The 21,940-nt window shown below is 39.2% G+C and overlaps 1 protein-coding gene across 8 annotated transcripts in view; it reads left to right on the top strand.

The window, feature by feature from the left end:
- Positions 1-21,940, top strand: part of MCC (MCC regulator of WNT signaling pathway) — a 209,507-nt gene that overhangs the window by 162,424 nt on the left and 25,143 nt on the right. For all 8 annotated transcript variants that reach the window (XM_071802567.1, XM_065860376.2, XM_065860379.2 and 5 more), the window contains 6 exons: positions 9,381-9,527; positions 9,848-9,937; positions 10,624-10,772; positions 12,257-12,397; positions 13,603-13,703; positions 16,316-16,499. In XM_071802567.1, the coding sequence (XP_071658668.1) occupies positions 9,381-9,527; positions 9,848-9,937; positions 10,624-10,772; positions 12,257-12,397; positions 13,603-13,703; positions 16,316-16,499 (812 nt within the window). The remainder of the gene's footprint in view (positions 1-9,380; positions 9,528-9,847; positions 9,938-10,623; positions 10,773-12,256; positions 12,398-13,602; positions 13,704-16,315; positions 16,500-21,940) is intronic.

The following is a 21,940-nucleotide window of genomic DNA, read 5'->3' as shown; positions in this document are numbered from 1 at the left end:
AAACAACAAATATTTCTTTGTTTTTGATGGAAATTCAATTTGTGATTAGGAGAAAGAAAAAGAGCAGGACTCCTGTCACTGGGTAATAATTCTCAGAACAAAACAATGAGTAGTCCCAGCCATGTCCTGTCTCCCCATCGACATTTTATGGTGCTGCAAGGTCAGATAAAGGCCCTGTTCTCTGTGGAGTCCAAAGTAAAAAAAAAAAAAAAACCAACAAAACATGGAAATTTGTATGTAAAAAAGATTAAAGATCCTGTTAAATCTGCAAAGCTTTGGCTACATGTAAAATAATTTTATCTTTAAAACAGTGTGCCTGTTTGACTGAAAATGAGTCCATTTTCTTCATACAGTTAGAAACTTTTCATAGCTAGCATGCCGATTATTTGGATGCAGTTGGAGAACAAGAGATAACACCCGAGCTCAGAGCTAATGTTTTTAATTGCTCTGGTCTGGTCTGAGAGCCAAGGACACTCTGAGTGCTCTGCCTACAGGTGTGAGGCATCAAGGAAGGGGGGCATGGATGGGGCAGAGCTTGACTGACATCCAGACTGATCAATGAGAGTATTCCATCCCATTAGTGTCATGCTTTATATCCAAGGAGTCAGGGCCTTCCAGTCTCTCTCTCTCCCTTGGGCACAGCCAGGTGGGTTTTGGTCGGGACATTTAGTTCGGCCTTTTGCCGTTTTGCAGAGGCTTCTGAACCTTTCTGCCTTTTTTCTCTCTCCTCTCTCTTTGGGATCAGCTGTTGAGACCGGCTGCTGCTTTCTGGGACTGGCTGCTCAGTGTGGACAGAGTTCATGGGGAATCCCTTGAATATATTTTATTTTTATATACATATATACACACACATATATACATATGTGTATATATATATATATACACATATTTACTAATAGCATATTAGTATTTTATATTTTATTAAACTGTGTTTATCTCAGTCCAAGGTTCTCCCTTCCCTTTTGCTTCTCTCCTCTATTGAGGGGGTGGAGGAGGGTCAAGTGAGCGGCTATTGTGGTTGTATTGCTAGCTCAGGTTAAACCACGATAAACAGGCAGTTTCAAGCTTGTGTTCAATTTGAGTGACAATTTTTGCCACTGTATCTTGGTAAAATTATTGGAAGTGTTGCTCTCTACCTTCTGTCAGTAGATCAGCCTTTTACGCAAATGCTATGTTTCTAAACCAACATTGTTCTATAGTGACTGTATCATTTCAGCATGAAGCTGCATTGTGTGAGACTGCCAGTCTTCAGATATTGAGCGACAAATTACCTTTGTAAAACTTCCTAGCCTCTCGTAACAATAAAAAAGGTATGATGAGGGAAGAATAATATGCTATCATGTAAAACAAGACCACTTCAACTTTTCCTTTGTAAAATTTAGTTTTATTGTATACCATAAGTGTAGGTCATTTTCAGTCCTAAAGTTATTGCACTGCTTTTGTAGTGACACTTCCTTTTAAACAGAGGCAGTACTACCCCTTGAGCTACAGAATTAGCATTTATGCGTGTGGTGAATTATTGCAGGATTGGGGATGGGGGGCAAGTGGGCGGCAGATATTCTTGCTACAGACGATATAGGTTAATATTGGGTTACCAAACAAAAAAATAGATGGCCTTGAGCACAGAGATAATAGAAAAATATTAAAATTTCAGGAAGTATGGAATTCAAGTTAAGGTGCTTAAAAGATTGGTAACAAGAATTTATGCTGATATCCAGAGGCTCCTCAGTTAAAAACAAGCCAGCAAACCAAACTAACAAAACAAAACAAACAAACAAAAACCATGCACACACAAAAAACCAACCAACCAGCCCACCAAACAAAACCAAAACCAAAAACCAACTGAACAAACCTACCCCAAAAAATGGAAAAGTAGAAAGAATTGGTGTTTTTACCTGCAGGGATTAGCACGGCTGAGCCGTTGATGCATTGTGGTAAATTCAATCCTACAGTGTACCACTCTAGTTATTTCCAGTAGAGCCTGGAAAGACCGTATAAAGAGTGGTGAGATCTGATCTGAAATGTTTTATGTAGTTCTTATGCTTGAAAAGCTTCAGTTTCGCTTGGCAAAAAAATATGTAGAAGATGGTCAGGGGAGGATGTGACTGTCAGCACCTTGGTGCCACCCTTCAAATGTATGTGGGGACAGGCACAGTTGGGCACAAAAGGTGCTAAAGAGCTATCAGCTGCCCCATTGAAGGCTCCAGATCCCATGGTGATGTGCCACTGCCACACCTTTGTCAGCAACATTATGTAGTTGTTGCACTGAAAACCATATTTGCATTTTTAATATAACTTTGTGTCCAGAGTTGCAACAAAACAAATGTTTTCTTTGATCTATTAATTTTTTTCTGTATGCCACCTGAACTCAGAGTCACTTCAGAGTAGTTCTCTGGAGAGTGGGAAGGGACATCCAACAAAAATTTAGTTATTTTTCTTCTCAAATTCAGTTGGGTGAAGTGAGTAAGTTTGAAGTTGACCAGACCAATGGATGTGTTACTTTAGACCAATATCTGTAATCAAGCAGAGTACCTTCAAGACATTTTTCTTGGGCTTTTAGGAGATTTAATTTAATTAGGTATTTACTCTGCTCTGTTGACAGATTGAGCTGCTTTCTAGAACAGTAGCTAAGAAATACATACGGAGTTTGTTTCTCACGGGTCATTAGTAAATGAGGTAATCACTTATTTCTATAGAATGCCTGCAGTGTAGCAGCTACTTTCATAATATAGAGGTTTGATTTACCTCTGGATGATATTGCCGTGTTAAAAATAAAATCTATGGAAGTCTGGACCAGTCAGTGCCCTAGAAACTGCTTAGACATAGCTGACCATAATCCTGAATCTCAGTAATACAGATAAGATGCTGGGGGCCTTCCGTAGCAGTTAGTGGGATTAATATTATTATTACTTGAGAAAAGGCTGAATCAAGTAAGCATTATTTACAACTGCTATATGTAATAACAGCCTTAAATAGTAGGAGAAAAAGTAATGTTTGTGTTCATACACAAAATCGCTTGTATCTGTGAGGGTGGTCGGATGAGCATCACTGATACAACATATAAACTCCATCATGACTGCAAAGCGAAAGTTGTGGCTTTTTTAGTTACTGCCCATGAAAGGTGCACAGTCCCAAGCAGCCCAAGAGGCGGTGGATGTGGATGGACAGTGTTCAGGCTTCCCTGAGGCTGTTCTGAGGAACTGAGCGAAAAGGTGGTTCCAGCTCTGGAAGTTTGCTAAGTCTATTCTTGGCATAAGCCATATGTCGATTTGTGCAGTTAATCAAATGTGTTTAGTTGTGAGGATCATTCTGTATCTGCTTCAAACTCACCTTCATTCACCAAACTAACCAGAAAAAAACCCAACAAAACAACAGCAACAAAATCACAGACTTAATATTTTAGCTGTACTTGACTTAAGACCTTCAGGAAAACAGTATCTGCAGAGGAGTAGAAAAGTGCCATTTTAGTGCATGATCCTTCCAGCTGCACAGATCTCCCCCGCTCCAAGAAACTTCATTTTAGCATGAGGGCTCTCCCAAAATACCTTGTTCTTGCCAGGATTTGAAAACTTCCCAAAGCACAACAGCAGTCAGATACTTGGCTTCATACTCACTCTTGAGCCCACAGTGTTCTCAGATGACATAAAGCTGGCACCGGCTGCTTAACTGTTCTTGTTTTGGCTGTTGGGATAAGAAGATATTGTTCCAGATTTCTAGAGAACACTGATATGTTATGGGCCTCTAGAAATTATTATCAGCTTGCACAGCTTAAAGTGATCCTTGAACTGTTCCGCCTCCTTGTCTCTTGGTGTGCACCAGAAACAGAGGCAGCAGCCAAAAGCTATTTCCATTCTCTGCCTCCTTCTGTTTCATGGTATTTGCTTATGCAGCAGTATCTAGGCTGAGCTGTTAGTGAACTGGAGCTTTGCTTCTGTTTCCAAGATTGTATGTAAATGCTTAGTGATTAAACTGAAACTAAATGAGAAAAAGCCTGAGGTAGGCTTACTGCCCTTGCTTTTGTGTGTTTTTGCTGTGTGCTAGCCAGGATCAGAATACTTCAGTTGTACTCAGAGCTTTTAGGGAATCCACCCTTCATTTCCCGTGTCACATTGTGCCACGTCCTTAGTTTTCGTTGCTTTGCATCCTTTATGGAGGAGGGACAGACAAAAGCAGAGGAACACTAGCTTGGTGACAGGTTTATATCACTCAGTGCACTATGGCCTCTCCTGCCACTATAAAAAAGCTGTATGTGTAAACCCTAGTAACATACCTGTTTTACCATAGCTTGTTGTCTCTATGTGTTGCACACTTTCTCTCTTTCTCAAAACAATTGCTCAAACTGCAGATGGGTTTTAAAATCTGCCAGAGGAGTAGCTCTCCTGATAATAGTGAAGTTCTTGGGTATTTACTGAAAGTAGACATCTTTACAGAGGAGGAGAGGTTCTGTAAATGCCTCCTTCAAACAGATGAGTGCAGGTCATTCAGCTCCACAGAATTCATTGAAGAAATGGCCTTTATAAATACTAGAGAAAACTTCCTTACCATGCTCAGTCAACCACAACAGACAACCTGTAGGAAGTGAGATCTTCTCAGCTTTGGTGCTTGCAATTGTTTGAATGTTTAAGGGGGGCTAAAAATTATCAGTAACCACTAGGCCTGATTGAAAGGTGAGTGGTGCTTTAGACTGGGAAGGGCCCTTGCCACTCAAAGCAGCTTGAATTGTCATTTTCCATCTTCCACAGACCTGCAGTATGCATGAATAGATTAGGAAGGGGGAGAGGTGCCTGTGACTTGTTGTACTTATCTTCATCTTCTGTATAACACAGGGAAAAAAAATCAAATTGTATTAAAATACTGAGAAAAATATTACTTGAAGGGTTAAAAGATACTGCATGATGCAATAGGTCGCAAGTGGGCTAGAAAGAAAAGAATCACAGGAATGCTCCTTATTTGAAACTAGTTTAGAAGCAAAAGCAGCAGCTATCCTTTGAATGTGCAAATCAGTGACAAAACCAGCCAGTTTGTAGCTGTTTGGCTTTTTTAAATTTAGGGTATGTTAATAAATCATGTAGTTATGAGTGTACATGTGTAAAATAAGAAGTGCAAAAACATGTTTGTTAGATTCATGATTATGGATAATGAACGTATTCCATCAAAATATTTTCTATAACCCTGTATTCATTTCTGCAAACATGTCCATGAAGTCTGTTAATCATTTATGAAGTCTTTCATAAATTGAACATTACTGTGATGTGTCAACCCCTTTTCTCTTCTACACTCGCTGTCTATTTAGTTCTTAAGGTACACATGAGAAATTATGCTTTATTTTTCCCTATTTCTTCCCCCAGTTATCAGCATTGGAAGGAAAAATAGCCATGCAGCTAAACAATTTGTTCATATTGCTAAACATCAAATATTAAAAAAGATTACAGTTATTTAAGTTTATATTAATAACTTGAGAATGTCTGTTTGCATCTGACTTATCTTGTTATTTAGGTTGTCCGTTGCTCTGAAGTCTAATGGTTCTGTTGCCTTGTATCTCACCTGCTCCTGCTTTTTCTGAGGCTCCAGCACTTCTTTACTTCTGTAATTTTTTGGACTATTTAGATCTTTGATATTTCTTTTTTTAAATTGTGAATTTCACAGATGTTTCCCTGAATTTGTCCTGTTTTCCTTTACTCTCTTTTTTTTTTCTGATCATATAATTACATCTGTCTGTTGGCCACTTTACATCTCAATTTAGGGTTTTAGGACTTTATGGCAATTTTTATATCCTTCTGGATGTTTCCATCTTTAAATAAGTATGATGCAAGGGCTTAAAAAGTCTTCAGTTAAATCCTTTCTTGTTGCTCCTCCCCAACTCAGAAATCCACACCTTCCTGTCTTTCAGTGGAACTTTATTTGCTTTGTTTCTTTACGTCTCTTGACTCGTCAGATTTTTAATTTTGTAATCCATTTCCTCTAAGATCTGCCCTTCCTCTCTCCCATTTCCAAGTGTTATTTGTGTCTCATGTGCAGTACTGCAATTACCTTAATTCGACTAATAAAAATAACCTTCAAAATAATTTTTATTACTTTGGTATTGACGCTTAAGACTGGTAGAAGTATTGAGCAGAGGTGGTCAGATAATTTTTAGTAACACTTTTTAAACTAGTCTTCTCATAACTCGTGCATTCACCAATCCAAAACAGAAATTCTCTTCTGAAGTTTTGGGGTTTTTTTCTTGATTCCTGTTCTTTGGTCTTCCTTGATTTTTCCTGTGGAATTACTGCTAGTGTGGAAAAGTACTTTCTGAGGAGATGGTGCATACTGCTCTATTTATGGTGGAGGTTTTGATGACCACAAATAGTTACATAGGCTGTCTCTGAACAGTCTAGTGGGTGGGCAAACCCAGTCATGAGTCTCTGGGTTGGTGAATGTGTGAATTGTGAGATCCATGATTTCACAGGTCAGACAAACTTCCCCTGTTACTCTGCTCAGAATTACTATCTGGTACTCAGTGTTGCTAAAGCTAGTGCAGTTATTTATAGCAATTAATTTAGCATGTCATTTCTCAAATGAAGGCCTGAATCAGTAAATACCTGAAGAAGTATGGATAAGCAGACAGTGTCTTTAAGTTGTGGTTGCTTCTATGATACAGTATTAAAACAGTGACTTGCAGAGATTGGTAACTGTGCTGTGCTCTGAGTTTTCTTTTATAAATGCTTTCCTGAGCAAAGCTTTGCCTGGCTGCAGTCTTAGCTGTGTTCATTTTTCTTTCTGTTGCTAATGTAGTTTTACAGATCCTTAAGAATAATTGGCTTTGTAAGCGTGGCTGATAATTGCTGCTCAGTGGTAAAGCATAGACTAAAGGAAACCTATCTCTTTTGAAGTTCTATATAATATTGTCCTTACATAAGGTGATCTTAAACCTTAGAGTCAATGAATGCTTAGCATTTTAAGAAATTTTAACACTGTTTCCCAGTTGCACATAAATTGAGAATGTTACTTGCTTTTGGACTGAAATCTTACAGGACTAGCTTCTGGGCATAGGTGAACATTTTAGCAATTTTTAAGTCAGACATCGAGGCAGGGATTTGATTTTATGAAGAACAGCATCCCTAGTGGTTTTCCTGTTTGTTTGTTTGTTTTTAAACAATTCTGTAACTTAAGCGCTTGGGGTATTTAGTTAGAAACAGCCTGGTATTATAAATAGTAATAAATGTGATTTTGATTTAATAAAGTTTTGGAGTTGCCTTTTTTTTATTTCTTTTCAGTGTTGATGCTATAGTACAAATCCTGTCTACACTGGCTTTCCACATCTGCAAGCAGAAAAGTGCATACATGGTTTATTTCAGTTTTATGCATATCAGCAGGCTGAAATGTTTGGTTTGCATCAGCAGAGCACTTCTGTCCTTAAGGTTTGCATTAGTGCAGCTGTACCCATGTTGAACTTATATATGTCTGTATGAACAAAGGAGGCCTCAGCAGCAAATATGTAGAAGATACATGCTATGAATGTGTACTTTATACAGTCTGCTCAGTTAACTTCATGGTGTAATTACAGTTAAGATGTATAATTCTGGAGCAAGCACCTGTATCCATTTATCAGCAAGTTGCTTTGAATGCTGGGGTCTTGAATTGAGGTTTTGTGTACTTTATCTTTTTTTTCAACAGACAAATGGAGTTGTTTGGATTAATTTTGTTTAGGGTGTAGCACTCCTCCACAACTGAACAGAGAAGTTATGAGTGCAGTTAGACTTTATGTGCTCTTATTATTGCTGCCTACAGCTTTTTATTAGTAACTTGCAGTTCTTCTGCTCTGATATGTAAAACACACAGGGTATGAGGGTTTGTTTTTTGTTTTGCTGGGGTTTTTTGTTTGTTTTGGTTTGGCTTTTTGTGGGGTTTGTTTGTTTGTTTGTATGTTTTTTAAAATTTCCACTTTTGATGGTAAGCCCTCAGGCAATCTGACCTTCAGTTTGCACATGCCTGAGGGGGAGACAGGAGTGTACTCTCGGGGGAAGTAGCAGCAGGCTGTAGCTGATCACAGGAAGCATAAGATACTGCTTGGGTGACTGGAGAGGGTTCCAGCTCAAACTCTTTCCTCAGTGCAGTAGCTTGAAGGGATCTGTGTATGTTGTGCAGAGAGCAATGCTGACTACTACTGCTTCAAGCAGAGATGGCGAAGTGCTGACCATGCACTTGGCGAGCACATAAGTGAAGAAAGCCTAAGCTTTAATGGAAGTTTAATTTTGTTATTTTTTGACTGAGGAGTTTCAGCTTACTTAATCAGTTCTTTGTGTAAATCTATTGTATTTAATCTAAAATCCCACCTTGTTTTAGACTGTAGGAATCAGAGTTGCATTTCATGGCTACAGAGGGATATCAGATGAACTGAACTTTTGTTTCACTAGACTTTTGGTAAAATGTCACCAACGCTGATTTGAAATGGGCTGTTCCAACTAAATTGGTGTAGAAACTTGTGTATTAAAGTTAATACTCTGTACTCAGGGAGGTTTCCTCTTTGGATGGTTTCCTCCCTCTTCTCTCATTTTGCACTCTGTGTTTGAGATACTGTGGGAAAATGAGCTCTGTGACTTCACCTTATGGCATAATTGTTGTGTTAAGCAGACCATTTATTTTTCTGTTGAGAACTATTCCAAGGTAAACACTATAATCTTTAGCTCGGCTTTACTTTGACTCCTGCAGACCTTTTTTTTTCACACTTTAGTCCAGAAAATCATTTGACATAAGTTCTGCAAGTATCTGATGTGTTATGAGACCTGTGCAGTGTTTGCAGTGTATGTTTACAGAGAACTTCTGCAAACTGTTGTTTGGGTGCTTTGCTGGTATTTTCTTGTCTGCACATTAATCATTATATGGTAGCCTTACTTAACTGTAGTTTTGGAAGCATGATATAACATTTGAATTTCTTTGATCTTGAAATACGACAAACTCATCCTGTGATGCGTTTATGTCAAGAGTTTTTTCAACACTGAAGCTTTCCATTAACGGCAGGGTCTTCATTTCATTTGTTTAGGAATCGTAATCTTAGGCGGGAGTGTTAGTTTCACCCCAGAGAGAATGATTTCTAAATGTATAGTACCGCTGTACTGAGGGGGTTATATAAATCAAGCTGAAACTCTGAGTTATCACTTCACAGTATTACATTTGTGTATTTCCACATTGCAAGTAGTTTAAAAAAGCTGACAACAATGGAATTTTAAAATAACCTACATACATCTGCTCCCCAGATGAAAACTTTGCAGCCACCACTGGACAATACACAACTTCTGCACTCAAGCCAGAAGCAATTAGGTTTGGATAGACAATGAGAAAATCTCCAAACTATTTAAACCATAAAATTGGAAGAAACAGAATGTTATGTTTTATTGTAGGTTCGGGAACTGCAGACACGTTTGCAAAGCGTGCAGGCAACAGGCCCGTCCAGCCCAAGTCGTCTCACTTCTGCAAATCGGCCCGTTAACCCCAGCACAGGAGAGCTGAGCACAAGCAGCAGCAGCAATGACGTTCCCATAGCCAAGGTGAGCTGTCATGTGTTGCAGCGATGCTTCTCACTCTTTGGTAGAAGCAAGCTTCATGTTGCACAGCGGCTGGGCAAATGCGTGGTTAACTGGGAGATATCTAGAATCCTCAGAGAGTTTTCTGGAGTCTTAAGCAGGCCCATGAACTTGAGCTGCAGCAAGAAATTGAGTGCTAATGATTGTTATTCTCTCAGTTACAACACAGGTGTCAGTTTTACAGTAGTGTACTTCAGTTTTGCAAATGCAGCTAGTAAACAAATGCATTTTGTGTGCCCTTTGCATGGGTTCCTGTGTAACCTGTGCAGCATTCTGACTTACAGATTGCTGAAAGAGTGAAGTTGTCAAAGACAAGATCAGAGTCTTCATCATCTGATAGACCTGTCTTAGGATCAGAAATCAGCAGCATAGGGGTAAGGATTAATAATTATGTGCATGCATACTACCTTGTGAAGACAACCTGTGTGCCATTTAAAGCAGCATTGTTTTCTTACTAAATTAATGTATGAGCTAACTGAAAATACTTTAAAAGTTACTTTGAGAAATATATTTCAACAGAGAGTATTTAACCCAGTATTAAGATCCCATTTTCTCATAACTGGTGGCTAGAAGTCACACTCTTCATGACTTTAAGGGGATTATTTTTGGGTCAATTCCTGCAAAATATTATTCTTCAAGAAAAGACCATTCAGTTGCTTTTCACAACTTCCTATCAACAGAGAATTGGTTTCTGTTTTGTGATGGCAATGTAAATCCATATTGCTGCTGTTACTGTGTGTTAATATTTGTTTCACTGAAAAACTTAGCTCTGACCTTTTGGTAAGCTTTCAAGAAAGTAACTAACTTACATATTAGGCTTTTTAAATGTATGATGAAATAGTGGACTTCACCTTTTGGTTAGTAGAATTTTAAATCAAAATAGCTTCTTAAAGTGGAAACTTGTAAATGTTCTATTCAATGTAAAATTAGTAACAAAAACTGAATAATGAATGTCCTGAAGTGAGTGCATGCAAGTAAATGCAGCTCTCAACGCAGACTGGCTATGGGGGGAATCCAGTGGGTTATCTGTTCACAATGATCTATTAACTGCCCTGGGCAGGTGTCTAGCACTGTGGCTGAACATTTGGCACATTCCCTCCAAGACTGCTCAAACATCCAGGAAATTTTCCAGACTCTTTATTCACATGGATCTGCTATCTCTGAGAGTAAAATCCGAGAGTTTGAAGTGGAGACAGAGAGATTAAATAGGTAAGATTGAAAGTCAGATAAGTTCAAATATCTTGCCTGCTATTAGCGTTGTTAAATTTACTACTATTTTATCCTTTTTGAACATCTCTTTAATTCAGTCCCAGCTCAATTGTGGCAGTTCCAGGTAAACATGGGATGTAGTTGATGACGAGACAATTGAATCATATGCTAAGGGTCCTTTACATTATTGGGAAAGTTTGGTCATGCATTATTAGATCAGCATGGGACTTCACCTGTGACTGTTTGCACTGTAGAGCATCATTCTCTATGGCTGACCAAGTAGTAATTTTTTTCATATGACACATCACTGCTAGAATGAGGTTTCCCACAATTTGCTCTCCATCATTCTGTAATTAGTTTGCTTTGGTTTGTCCTGAAGAAACAGAATTCGAACATTAACTGCATCAGTGAATGTATTTACGGTGTGGCATATATACCAGTAAGTAGACTTCCACTTGCAAAAGAAAGATTGCAGCTTTTTGCTTGCAGTTAAAATATGCATTGTGTTATCCTTCAATAAGCATTGTCAAAACCAATGCTTCATGTATTCTTTGGCACACAAAATTGAAACTGTGGATCAGGGATGGGAGAACAATGTCTCAGCATGTTTCCTTCCAAGCCCTCTCTTCACTGTGACCACCTCAAATTTAGTCGGATCAGTACAATATCTCTTTTATTTGTAGCTCATGTTTTTATAGTGCTGCAAAATGTGATCCTTGTTTGTTTTTTTTCTTTTTTTCTGTGCACTACACAATTATGCTTTGACATGTATCATTGTAGGAGGTGTCAAAGAAGATATAGGAGGTGAAGTACATGAGAGTTCTAGCAGCTAAGAAAATCAGGGCTTTATTCTGATCACTGAATAAATGGCATACTAGCCCTTCTTCTGTTCATTAAGTAGTCAGTGATTTTGAAGTTCTGTTGGCACTCATTTCTTCATCGCCTCAATGAAACTTTGTCCCTATTTTGGAAGTTACCTTTCTAATCATAATCAAAATGTTAACTCCAAGTGAAATGAGTATTCTAGATGTTCCAAAGGAAAGGAGCCTTCATGCACCTGCATGATTCCTACACACATCCTCACATCGCACTAATAAATATGCCACTTAAAACACGAAGCCGGTGTGGTAGCAGCAAGTGAACAATAGAGGCCGATACATTAAGTGAAAGGTTAATGTGAAACTGTCCTACACAGTTGTATTGCTACAAAATAAGGGTACAGCTTTCTGCTTGCTGCTGTTCCACAGAGTTATGATTACATTTTATGGGAAGGAGAGGAGAAGGAGAAGAGGCTGTGCTGAGAGAAATAACTGTCCTCTTGGCCCTTGATAGGGGACACAGAACTCAAAGATTTTGCTATCTTCAGTAAAAACCTTGTGTAGACCAAATGGAATTTGGTGTTTTAAATTATGATTGTTCTAGAGTTTTTAGGACAGTATCTGTGAGCTAAACTTGGAGGCTGCAAATTACTTCCTTTTTTACAGCCGTATTGAGCACTTGAAATCCCAGAATGACTTGTTGACAATAACACTGGAAGAGTGCAAGAGCAACGCCGAGAGGATGAGCATGCTTGTTGGGAAGTACGAGTCCAATGCCACTGCTCTCAGGCTCGCACTGCAGTACAGGTATGTACCTATGCACAGGGTGTCTCAGCCAGAGGAAGAGGGAGTTGGGAGAGATTCGATAGAAATCTTTGAGAGTTAAATTTTTGGTGTGCCATAGTCATACTGTTACTTTTTGTTTCCCCCCTGAAAAAAATGCCCCTTGGTTAAACGACGTGACACACTGCGGAACTGAAATTATGATACAAGTGTATTTCAACCCTAGTTCTCCAGCAGCAGCGAAAATCTAATAGTAAAATACAGATTTATCTTTTCATTCTAAAATACTGAATTAACATTTGGATTTGAGGCTATGCATAGACTTGGACTGTCTTTGCTTTTACCAGTCGTAAGATACAGATTCTTTATGTGAGACTGGCACCTTTCACAAGACCACTGGGCCAAGGGATAGTATTGTACTCCACATAATTCAGAGTGACTTTATATTACATCAGTTGGAATTGTGGATGAGTTGCATGGTATTTGGTTACAAGTATCTAAATTTGCTTTAAACCAAATGGAAAAAGATGGTGTCATGTAATGTCTTCAACTGCAATTAATTTGGAACAGACTTTTCTGGTCTTAAGACAGATGGTGTGCCTTTTAAAGAGCGTATTCTGTTACTATCAGCCTTGAACAAATTACAAAGAAGTGTAAACTGCAAATAGGTGTATTAATGTATATCTTTTCAAAACCATTTGAATGCAACAGGAATGACTGACTCACAGCTGTATTTAGAAGCTGTTGTGTTGTGGGGAGGAAAATCTTACAGCGAGGACAGAGAACAAGTATTTATCTTTCATTTTGTTCTTACTATACTTTGTATAGTGTAGTTATATAGTAGAATATAGAATATTGTATTTTGCATAGTAAGAAGGCCTGAAAAAAAGTTTCTCAAAGGGATCATGTCAACCACCATTCATATTGTTGACTGTTTCAAACATGCTTCTGGAACTCACTTCACATCAGGTCATTCTCTTCTGTTTTAAATTGTCACATTACTTCAGGCCAACCTGGGACCATCATAAGGAAGGAGGTACTATTGAATGCTTCTGATAGAAGCTATGTGTTTATGTCATTTAATATCCCTGCTACTAGACAAGTAGTAGAGATCCGTGCACTTCCATCAGCTACCTTTTTTTTTTGTTGCTGTTGTGACTTTCTTCCACTCTAAATTGCAGATATATTTTGTGTGATTTTTGTTTTCTATGGTTTGTTTTCTCTTCCAGTGAACAGTGCATAGAAGCATATGAGCTGCTATTGGCATTGGCAGAAAGTGAGCAGAGTCTCATTCTTGGGCAGTTTAGAGCTGCAGGTGTTGGTTCTGTTGGTAAGATGTCAATGAATCCCTTTATTTAAATATTTTGGTTTGCATGTCATTTAGCATTAGCGTTAGTTGTAACAGTGAATCATCTCATGACCTGTCCATTAAGAATGCTCTCTGGTCTTTTCTTGTTTTTAACAAATCATTTTACACACCCAAAATTAGGGGAAAAGACAAAGAGAGACTGGAATCAAATAATAAAATTCAGCAGTAATTTAAGTTAACCTATGTGTACTATCACAAGGGGATGCCTATTCTGGCAGCGGTGAGGCTGCTACAGGCGTGCAACTGTACAAAGTGGAATTATTAAACAGTACTCATGAGCATGTGTGGCTTCGGGCCATACAGCTGTGGTAACTGCAAGTACAGATTTTGTTTGAACCAGCAACATTGACCCCCACAGAAGTTGAGTATAGTCTATGGAAAACTGGGATTAAGACAATACACAGGTAGCATTGACTAGTTACCAGGAAAAACAAGCAAACAAAACCAAAAACCAACCAAACAACAAAAACTCTGAACAAACAAAAAACTCTGTTTTTTCACCCCACATTTTATCTTTGCTCTGAAATCTGACAACATTTGGTCTTATGTTTCATTATGTTGTCAGAGATACTAGCATATATGTTCTGTGTTTTTCTTATTTTGTGGATAGCTAATCTTCTAGCTATGTGGTAGTGTTTTTAATATGCTGTTTGCTAAGTAATAGAATGAACCACTATCGTGGGTACAGTTTAGAAGTATTTAGATCTTGACATAGCTGCTGGCTCCACTTTTCTAATAGAGAAAGGTGTTCACACAGTAAATATTAATCTGGGTTTTGTAGTTTCATTCCATCTACAAATAGGAGAAGGTAGCCGTAGTAGTCTTTAAGTAGAAAGAGCGGAAACCTTCAAAGGGGGAAGAATAGCTCTTCATGCTGTGCTGAGGCTCAGTAGCTGCCTGAGACTGTATTGCAGTGCAAGGTTCTCAGAATGTGATCACTGGGATGTGAACAGAAAGCTTTTAGAGACAAAGTGACCATCTGTCTTTGGAGCCACAGCGCTGACATGGTCAGCCTCTTCTTTTGGATGACTAGATCCTCTCAGCCCACCATTGCTGTGCTGATAACCATCCCTCTTGTTTTGTATCTCTTCAAGTGCTGGAAGCTGTCCTGTCTTGGCCTGTGCAGTGTGTGCTAAACATTAGAGTGGAGGTCTTGAGATTTTCATCCACCTTTCTTCCAGACTCCACTCATTCTGTTACACAGTGTGCTAAGTAGACTTCCTGCTGGCAGAGATCAGTGGCCAGCAGAAGTGAGTTCACTCTTGGATTTTCTATCCACACAAGTGACAAAAAGAAATCTTAGAAGGGAGAAATACTTTGGATTTGAGTAGGATTTTATCTCACATGCACTTAGTGAAAGGGAGTGTAGTTTAGTTCTGATATAGGTATCTGTCTACAGCTCTTATTTATGGTATTATCAGTCACAGCCCTATGATAGAAATAACATCAATTTCCCATTACATAACACAGCTTGGAGGAAGTTGTGGTTGGTTTACGTACCTTTACTTCACTGTGAAATTTGATTAAAACACCTAGATAAAATAGCAGATTTTTGGTTTGAAGATCATTCAAGTTTTTTATCAACATCTGTGAGTAGGAAATTAATGGCAGTGGCTTCTGCATCACTTAGAGCTGAGCGCATCCAGCTGCTGTTAACAGAACGTTCTCCCGTCCTTTCTTCCACATGAATGTTATTTCCAGTGCATGCGCTTAACTTAGCAATAGTGAAGTGTGGGTAATTGGTCTTTGGGTTGAATAAAGCTGAAATGAAAATCTGAGTAGAGCATGCTGGGACTTTTTTAATACTCTGATGTCTTTGCATTGTGTTTGGTAAAGTATGCATATATTGTAGCTTTGTTCAGACTTTCATTGTAGCCACAAATGTGTCTTATTTTAATGATTTTACTCCAGCTGGAGTTGGGATTGTAAGAATAGTGACTGTTGAGGTTTCTGTCCTGCCTCTGCTGAAGGGATGGCTTGCCAGCTGCATACATGCTACAGAACCACTAGAAATTACAGCAGATTAATAAACACCAGTCCTAGTTTTCTTTTGGTTTATTATGCATGACTGTAAACTCTGAAAGACAGTAAGTAGCTTCTTCCAGCTGGAAAGGTAACCTGTAAGAAGGTGTTCTGGCAGGCCATTAGGTCCTTGTGAGAAGCAGCACTGGAAGCGACTGCACTGTGAAACAGCACTGGACTGACGGGAGTACAGTTCTAATTTAGGCTGAGGCTTTTCCAGTCTATTACTAATTTGAGTATCCTAACCTAATCCTAGTGCACAGTGCACAACCTTACAAAACAGACAAGCTACCTAAGATAAAACATCACTTAAGTCATGTACCTGGAGCAACAAGTACTTGGAGCCTGTGGCTGAGAGCGAGGTGCTTTTAGGCCAGTAGCCCAGTTACCACTGATGGTCACACAGAAATGAAGTTGCTTTTACCTCATAGATCGTGAATTTATTGTAATTATCTTGGTATAAACTGAGATCCCATAAAAGTGTCTCTACTCTTGCCTTAATTTCTATCACCCTCCTCGGAGCTCTGAAACATTGTTTGCTTGAAAACTAGGGGACCAGACAGGTGATGAAAACATCACCCAGATGCTCAAGAGGGCTCATGACTGCAGGAAGACAGCTGAGAATGCAGCAAAAGCCTTACTGATGAAGCTAGATGGGAGCTGTGGGGGAGCCTATGCGGTCACTGGCTGCAGCGTGCAGCCCTGGGAAAGCCTGTCATCCAACAGCCACACGAGGTGAGTGCAACTCCTATGCTCTCCTAACCCCCAAGTGTTTGATTTCAGACCAAAGGTTATGTTATATTGTAAGTGCTGAACTACCTCTCTCACCTCAGGCCACTGACTTCTTTGCTTTGATTTGTAAGTCACCACGCCTCAGTAGTTTAATGGCCTTCAGACTTTGAGTAGCACAGACCAAGAAGGGTTTTGTATAAATTTGTTGCAAATGCGTGACTCTGAACTTTGATCTTCCTCATAAAGGGCAAAATCATTATGTTTGGTTTACTTCAGTGACTTTCTTGCTGTTTGGCTGGAACTGGAATCATGTACTTCTTATTCATACCTATTGTGTGCAGACGCCACAGACGCACAAAGAACCAGAGACCTGAAGTATGCTTCCATTGGCATTTTGGAGTGCTCAAGAATTGTTTTCTAAATGTTGCAAATCCAGCCATTTTATTTCAAACCATTTTCTCCCTCTTCTCATTCCCCTTTGCCCCCCTCCACATTTTTCCTTTTCCTTTTTTTGCACGTGGAGTGGCAAATGAACGTCATGACAGAGTGTATTCTTCCAGGAAAGGCTGGATATTGCACTTCTTCTGAAGACATATGAAATAATGAAACTTAAATGAGCTATTATTGCAGAAGTGTTCCAGTTCAAATACATCTGCTAGCAGCTTTATTTTGAGTCATTGCATGCCTGCAGTGTAATTGTGAATATGTGTGCTTGTGTATGGAAACAAATTTGGCAAGCATCCTGGATAAATATAGATGAACATCTTTCTTTTTAAAAGTTATTTTGGTTTCTTGGATTCACTCTAAAACTTCATTTTAATTTTGTTTTTGAGCCAGTTCCTTATTTCAATGCTGTCAATTTTTGACACTTTAGATATTTATTTTAGTACTGTATTATTTCCTCTTCTTGCTGATGCCTCCTCCAAAGGATCTTACTTCCTGCCGTGTGTCTAGCATGGAATAGCTAAACAGTGAACAAAAAGGTAACTTGAGGGAACAGAGTCCAAACATGAGATAAATATTAAGGCTTCAATCAAATAAGTTTTATGGTGCGCTTTCAGCCCAGGAATGCTGTATCTTTATTCAGGAATCAATACAGCAGCATCTGTGCTAACGGCACATTGATCACTCGTGCCAGAAGTATTTACTATCCTTGGAAATAATTTATACAAAGCTGTTGCAAATACTTGACTGGTCTCAGTCTGTGTGCACTTACGCCATATCCACACCTGCATGTGAATGTGTGTTTTAAGTGGCCACAGGTGGCAACACCTCTAACTTGGCTGAGCTTGTTTTCCATTCTGCTATTTGAAAGGGTCATTTTCAGTTGTTCATAACTACCTCAATGTTTTTCCTCCTTGTGAGGTATCTGGTATGTAGTTCAAGGCGTACTTTTTTTTTCTTGTAAACAACTTAGGTAGTTTCTGGTATTGACAGGAGGAAGTTGGAGCGGAGGAGTATGTTCCTGTTTTAGTGTCTGTTCTCTTAGGCTTTCACTGAAAGTGTTTGGTAGGAATGTAGTCTCTACTGATGTTGCTTTGTTGAATGTCATTTTTGATTTTTTGAGCAGGAAGGTAAGGGAGGGACATGTGTAAGTCTGGGGAGGAAAATCATCCCTCATGCTCACTGTTTACCATGAACTTTTGGTGGTCTGCTGGCAGTGTGTGCATGTAACGTGTTGGTTGTGTAGATAAAGTTTCATCAGAGTGTGGATGAAATGGCATAGGATTTCAAACTTCATCAGTATAAACTGTGTCATGAAATGTACAAATGCAAATATAAATGCTTCAGTGTGTGAGACAGATGTTTTAGTTTGAGTTGTTATCATTGTATGATAATTTTTTCTGGCATGAAGCACGATATTTTACTCAATAAAGTAACTGTTATTATCTGGTTTGATATATGTGGAACATGAGAGAGAAAAGCTTCTCACTCACGCAAAGGTCACACAGCAAGTCAGAAACTTGTTGTATGGGCATCCTGATGTGATCATATATTACTGTCCCTCTCCCCTCCCTCCACACCCAATGTAATTTGTCTGTACATACATACGAGTGAAAATATTTCTGAAACTTTAGCTTCTCCATGAAAAACAAATACTCTTTTCTTTCCTTCTGTGGTGTTCAACTGATAAGTGATAGAGGTGTTTTCAGACTTCTCCTTCCTGTGGACCCTGTCTAAAAACAGAGGCATCCCCTCTCCGACTTAAAGACACATGAAACTGTGCCAACCTATAGAGGGAAAGTCTGTGTTGGTTTGAAAGGCTCACACTGTTCTATATTCATATCAGAAAATGCTCTATCTCAGGTTTAAAAAATCGAAGACTTTGTCTTTAGCACTCCTCTCCCTATGATTCTGGATGCTTTTTGTTTCTCTCTAGGACACTACTCCTGCTTTTTGGAGTTGTCCTGCCAATGTTGCCAGCTCTCTCAACCCATCCATACATGATCCTTTGTCACTTGGCTTCCTGCCACTCTAGATGGATGTCCCATTGCCACAGACTTCTAGCCCTCTATGATTTTTGATGCTGATGGTTTCCATTTTCTTTCATTTTCCATTACAGTAGCAATCCAAGCAGAGATAGGAAAGTGAACTGCATATTTCTAGCTGTTCCTGCAGGCCTAGTGTTTTGTTTAGGTTTTTTTTTTTTGTCTTAAAGAACAAACCCACATCACTAGTGAGTGCTATGTGAACCACCATTTGGGGATCACTGCACTGAAATGAAAACGTTTTTACATTATGTGGTTCAAACATACTTCAAATCTGCAAGACTGATCTTTTGCCGTAGCTGTTTTAGCGTTGCAGGCTTTTAGTTACAGATATGTATTGCTACCTGTTCCCTTTGAAGGCAACTGAGTGAAGAGATAGTGGGATGATGAAACTCTACTTCGCTGAGACTTGTGACAAATGAGTAATTCTTCCTGCTGTGCAAAATCTTGCAGAAGAGGGACTTATAATGGAATTGTTGACCTATCTTTAGCTTTGGCATTTCAAATGAGATTCTGAATGTCAACTTGCTGAACACATTACTGAGAATAAATGCTTGGCGAGCCACTAGTGACAAGTGGTTAAAGACTGTAAAAGGGAGCAACTGAAATAAAAAGAGATGAAATGCAATGAAAGAGCATCACAGAGATTGTTACTGGTGAAGTGAATAAAAATAATAGCAAGCATCTCAACTCATTTGGCTCGCAGCAGGACAATAATGTTGCCAATTCATTTTTTGAAAACAGAAATAAGTCTACAGTGTAGCTGGGAATCATAATTGTTTTAATGGACAGAAGCTAACTATAGAACATAAGTTGCCAACAAGGTTTGATAGATTGCACCTTATGAAGAAGGAAACCAGAGAAAGACTGCAGTTGTAACACTGACTGAAAAGAGTGGATTTTATTCCCTGCAGTGCAGTTAAGCCCAACCTTACATCTGGATTAATGGAGGGAAAGATTGGGTCTCTTATATGCAAAGGGAATTCCTTTCAGTATTATGCAGTATGACAAAATATTTGAACTCAGCCAAATGTAGGACTATATCTCTCATCAAAATCACGTCAGATTTCAGATGACAGACAAGATTAGCTGTCAGACAATATTATCTTGGCTGAAGTGTGCAAATGAGTTATTTAGAAATATCTCAACAGATATCTTAATGTTATCTATGTAACACTTCATTGCTGGACCGAACTAGTCTCAGAAGGAAGCAGGGTAGTTTCACCAAAGGTTCCTGTTTTAGCCAAATATACTGTTGTTTTTCTTTTGGCTGATTGGAGTACTTTCGCTTCTCAGGAAGTTACTGTGTTTTGGCATTGTGCTGCTTCAGATCCTAAGCCACAGTGTTTACCTAGAAGATAGTTGGCCCACCTATACTGTAAATCAAATGCAGTCTTTAAAATGTAAGGTTGCATGCAGACATTCAGACAAGTTTTGTGGATTCCGTTCTGACAGTGTTATTTCAGTTCTATCAGCTTTGTTTTATCTACACTATTGCTGAATTGCAGATTTATTTATTGACTTGATTTTCACAGATGAACTGAAGCTTATACAGGATTTTTATGGGCAAAATTTTGTAGTGTACAGAAGTTACACAGAGATGCTGTTGGAAAACTCATTTATATTCATCCACTGCATTTTATACACACGGACATGCATGTGAACACACATGTGTGAGAGCAAATAAAACTGCACATTATACTGTACCAACCTGCATATTTTCCATAGGCTGTATATGCAAATTAATTTTACATCATCCAGGCATTACATCATTGTAAGACTTGAGAGGTGAAGCTAGTGGGAAGAGCATTTCTCTTTGCTTGTTCGGCATAAAACAGCAATGAGAATGAGCATATTGATGTTATATTGCCTCCAGGTGTGAAGAAATTGTGATCCTTTCCTTACCTACATACTTGAGAAATGAGAAACTGCACATCTTTTGCAGCAGTTCCATGGGGTTTTTTGGATGGATGTATTATGCTACATGTGCATTCTACCAGTCCGTTTTCCTTTGTCCTGATTGCTATCAGAAGGGAGAGTGATGTCTGAAGTTCAGGATCATACGCCCATCAACTTTGGGCCCTTAAATAGGGCAGCAGTGGACTAGCACTATGGCTGTTAAGAATTGTATAGTGGGGCTTTGGGGGGAACACACCCTGGCAGGGCTGTGCTGTGGGAGTTCAGAAACTCTGCAGCATTGTTTCCATCCCTCATCATTGCAGCCTCAATCTTGCAACAGTCCAAAGGGGGCTTCGTACCCTGGTTTTCTGCAAGCCATACTGCTTCCAGTCTTCTGGCTGGGAGCTTGCGGCTAAATGTAGGGGGAGAGGGAAGGTTCTTACCTCTTTCTATGCTGGCTTCCCCACCAAGCTCCCCTGACCTTCTTAAAACAAAAAGAAAGGAATGGGGGCAGGGGAGGAGGGAAGGGAAAGGAAAAAAAAAAAAAAAAGAAAAGAAAAAGAGGAGCAGCTTGCTAGCAATTCACCAGAGGAGCCAACTCAGCTGCAGACAGACAGGCAGGCAGGCAGCCAGGACTGAAGTAAAAGCAGCCTGAGTATCACTGGCAACAGCCGAAACAGCCTTCCTCAGTTTGGACTGCTCTCCCCTAAAATACATATGCATAGCTCTGGATCTTTAAGGGCCAAAATCTGTGGATATCCACTGAGTATGAGACCAAATACAGCAAAGCAATAGCCTTCAGCATTTTTACTCAGGTTTCATTCCCATCAGGAAAGCTACGTTTTCTTTCCTTTGCAAGCGAAAACTGAGATGAGCTCTTTGTGTCCCAAGATTTGAAGCCTATATAGGTTTTAAAAGCTGTCCTTCCTCCAGCAACAGCTGTTCTATGTTTAATCCAGGAAAGCTGTGCAATTGCTGTCTTTGGGTGCTGAGGAAACTTGCAACATGACTTCAGTACAGAATTAAGTATTTCTCGCATTGTCTGTCTCAGGTTTT

Source organism: Patagioenas fasciata, chromosome Z (genome assembly GCF_037038585.1).
Source record: "Patagioenas fasciata isolate bPatFas1 chromosome Z, bPatFas1.hap1, whole genome shotgun sequence".
In the NCBI taxonomy this organism is placed as follows: domain Eukaryota; kingdom Metazoa; phylum Chordata; class Aves; order Columbiformes; family Columbidae; genus Patagioenas; species Patagioenas fasciata.
This window is presented reverse-complemented; position numbering and strand designations above follow the sequence as displayed.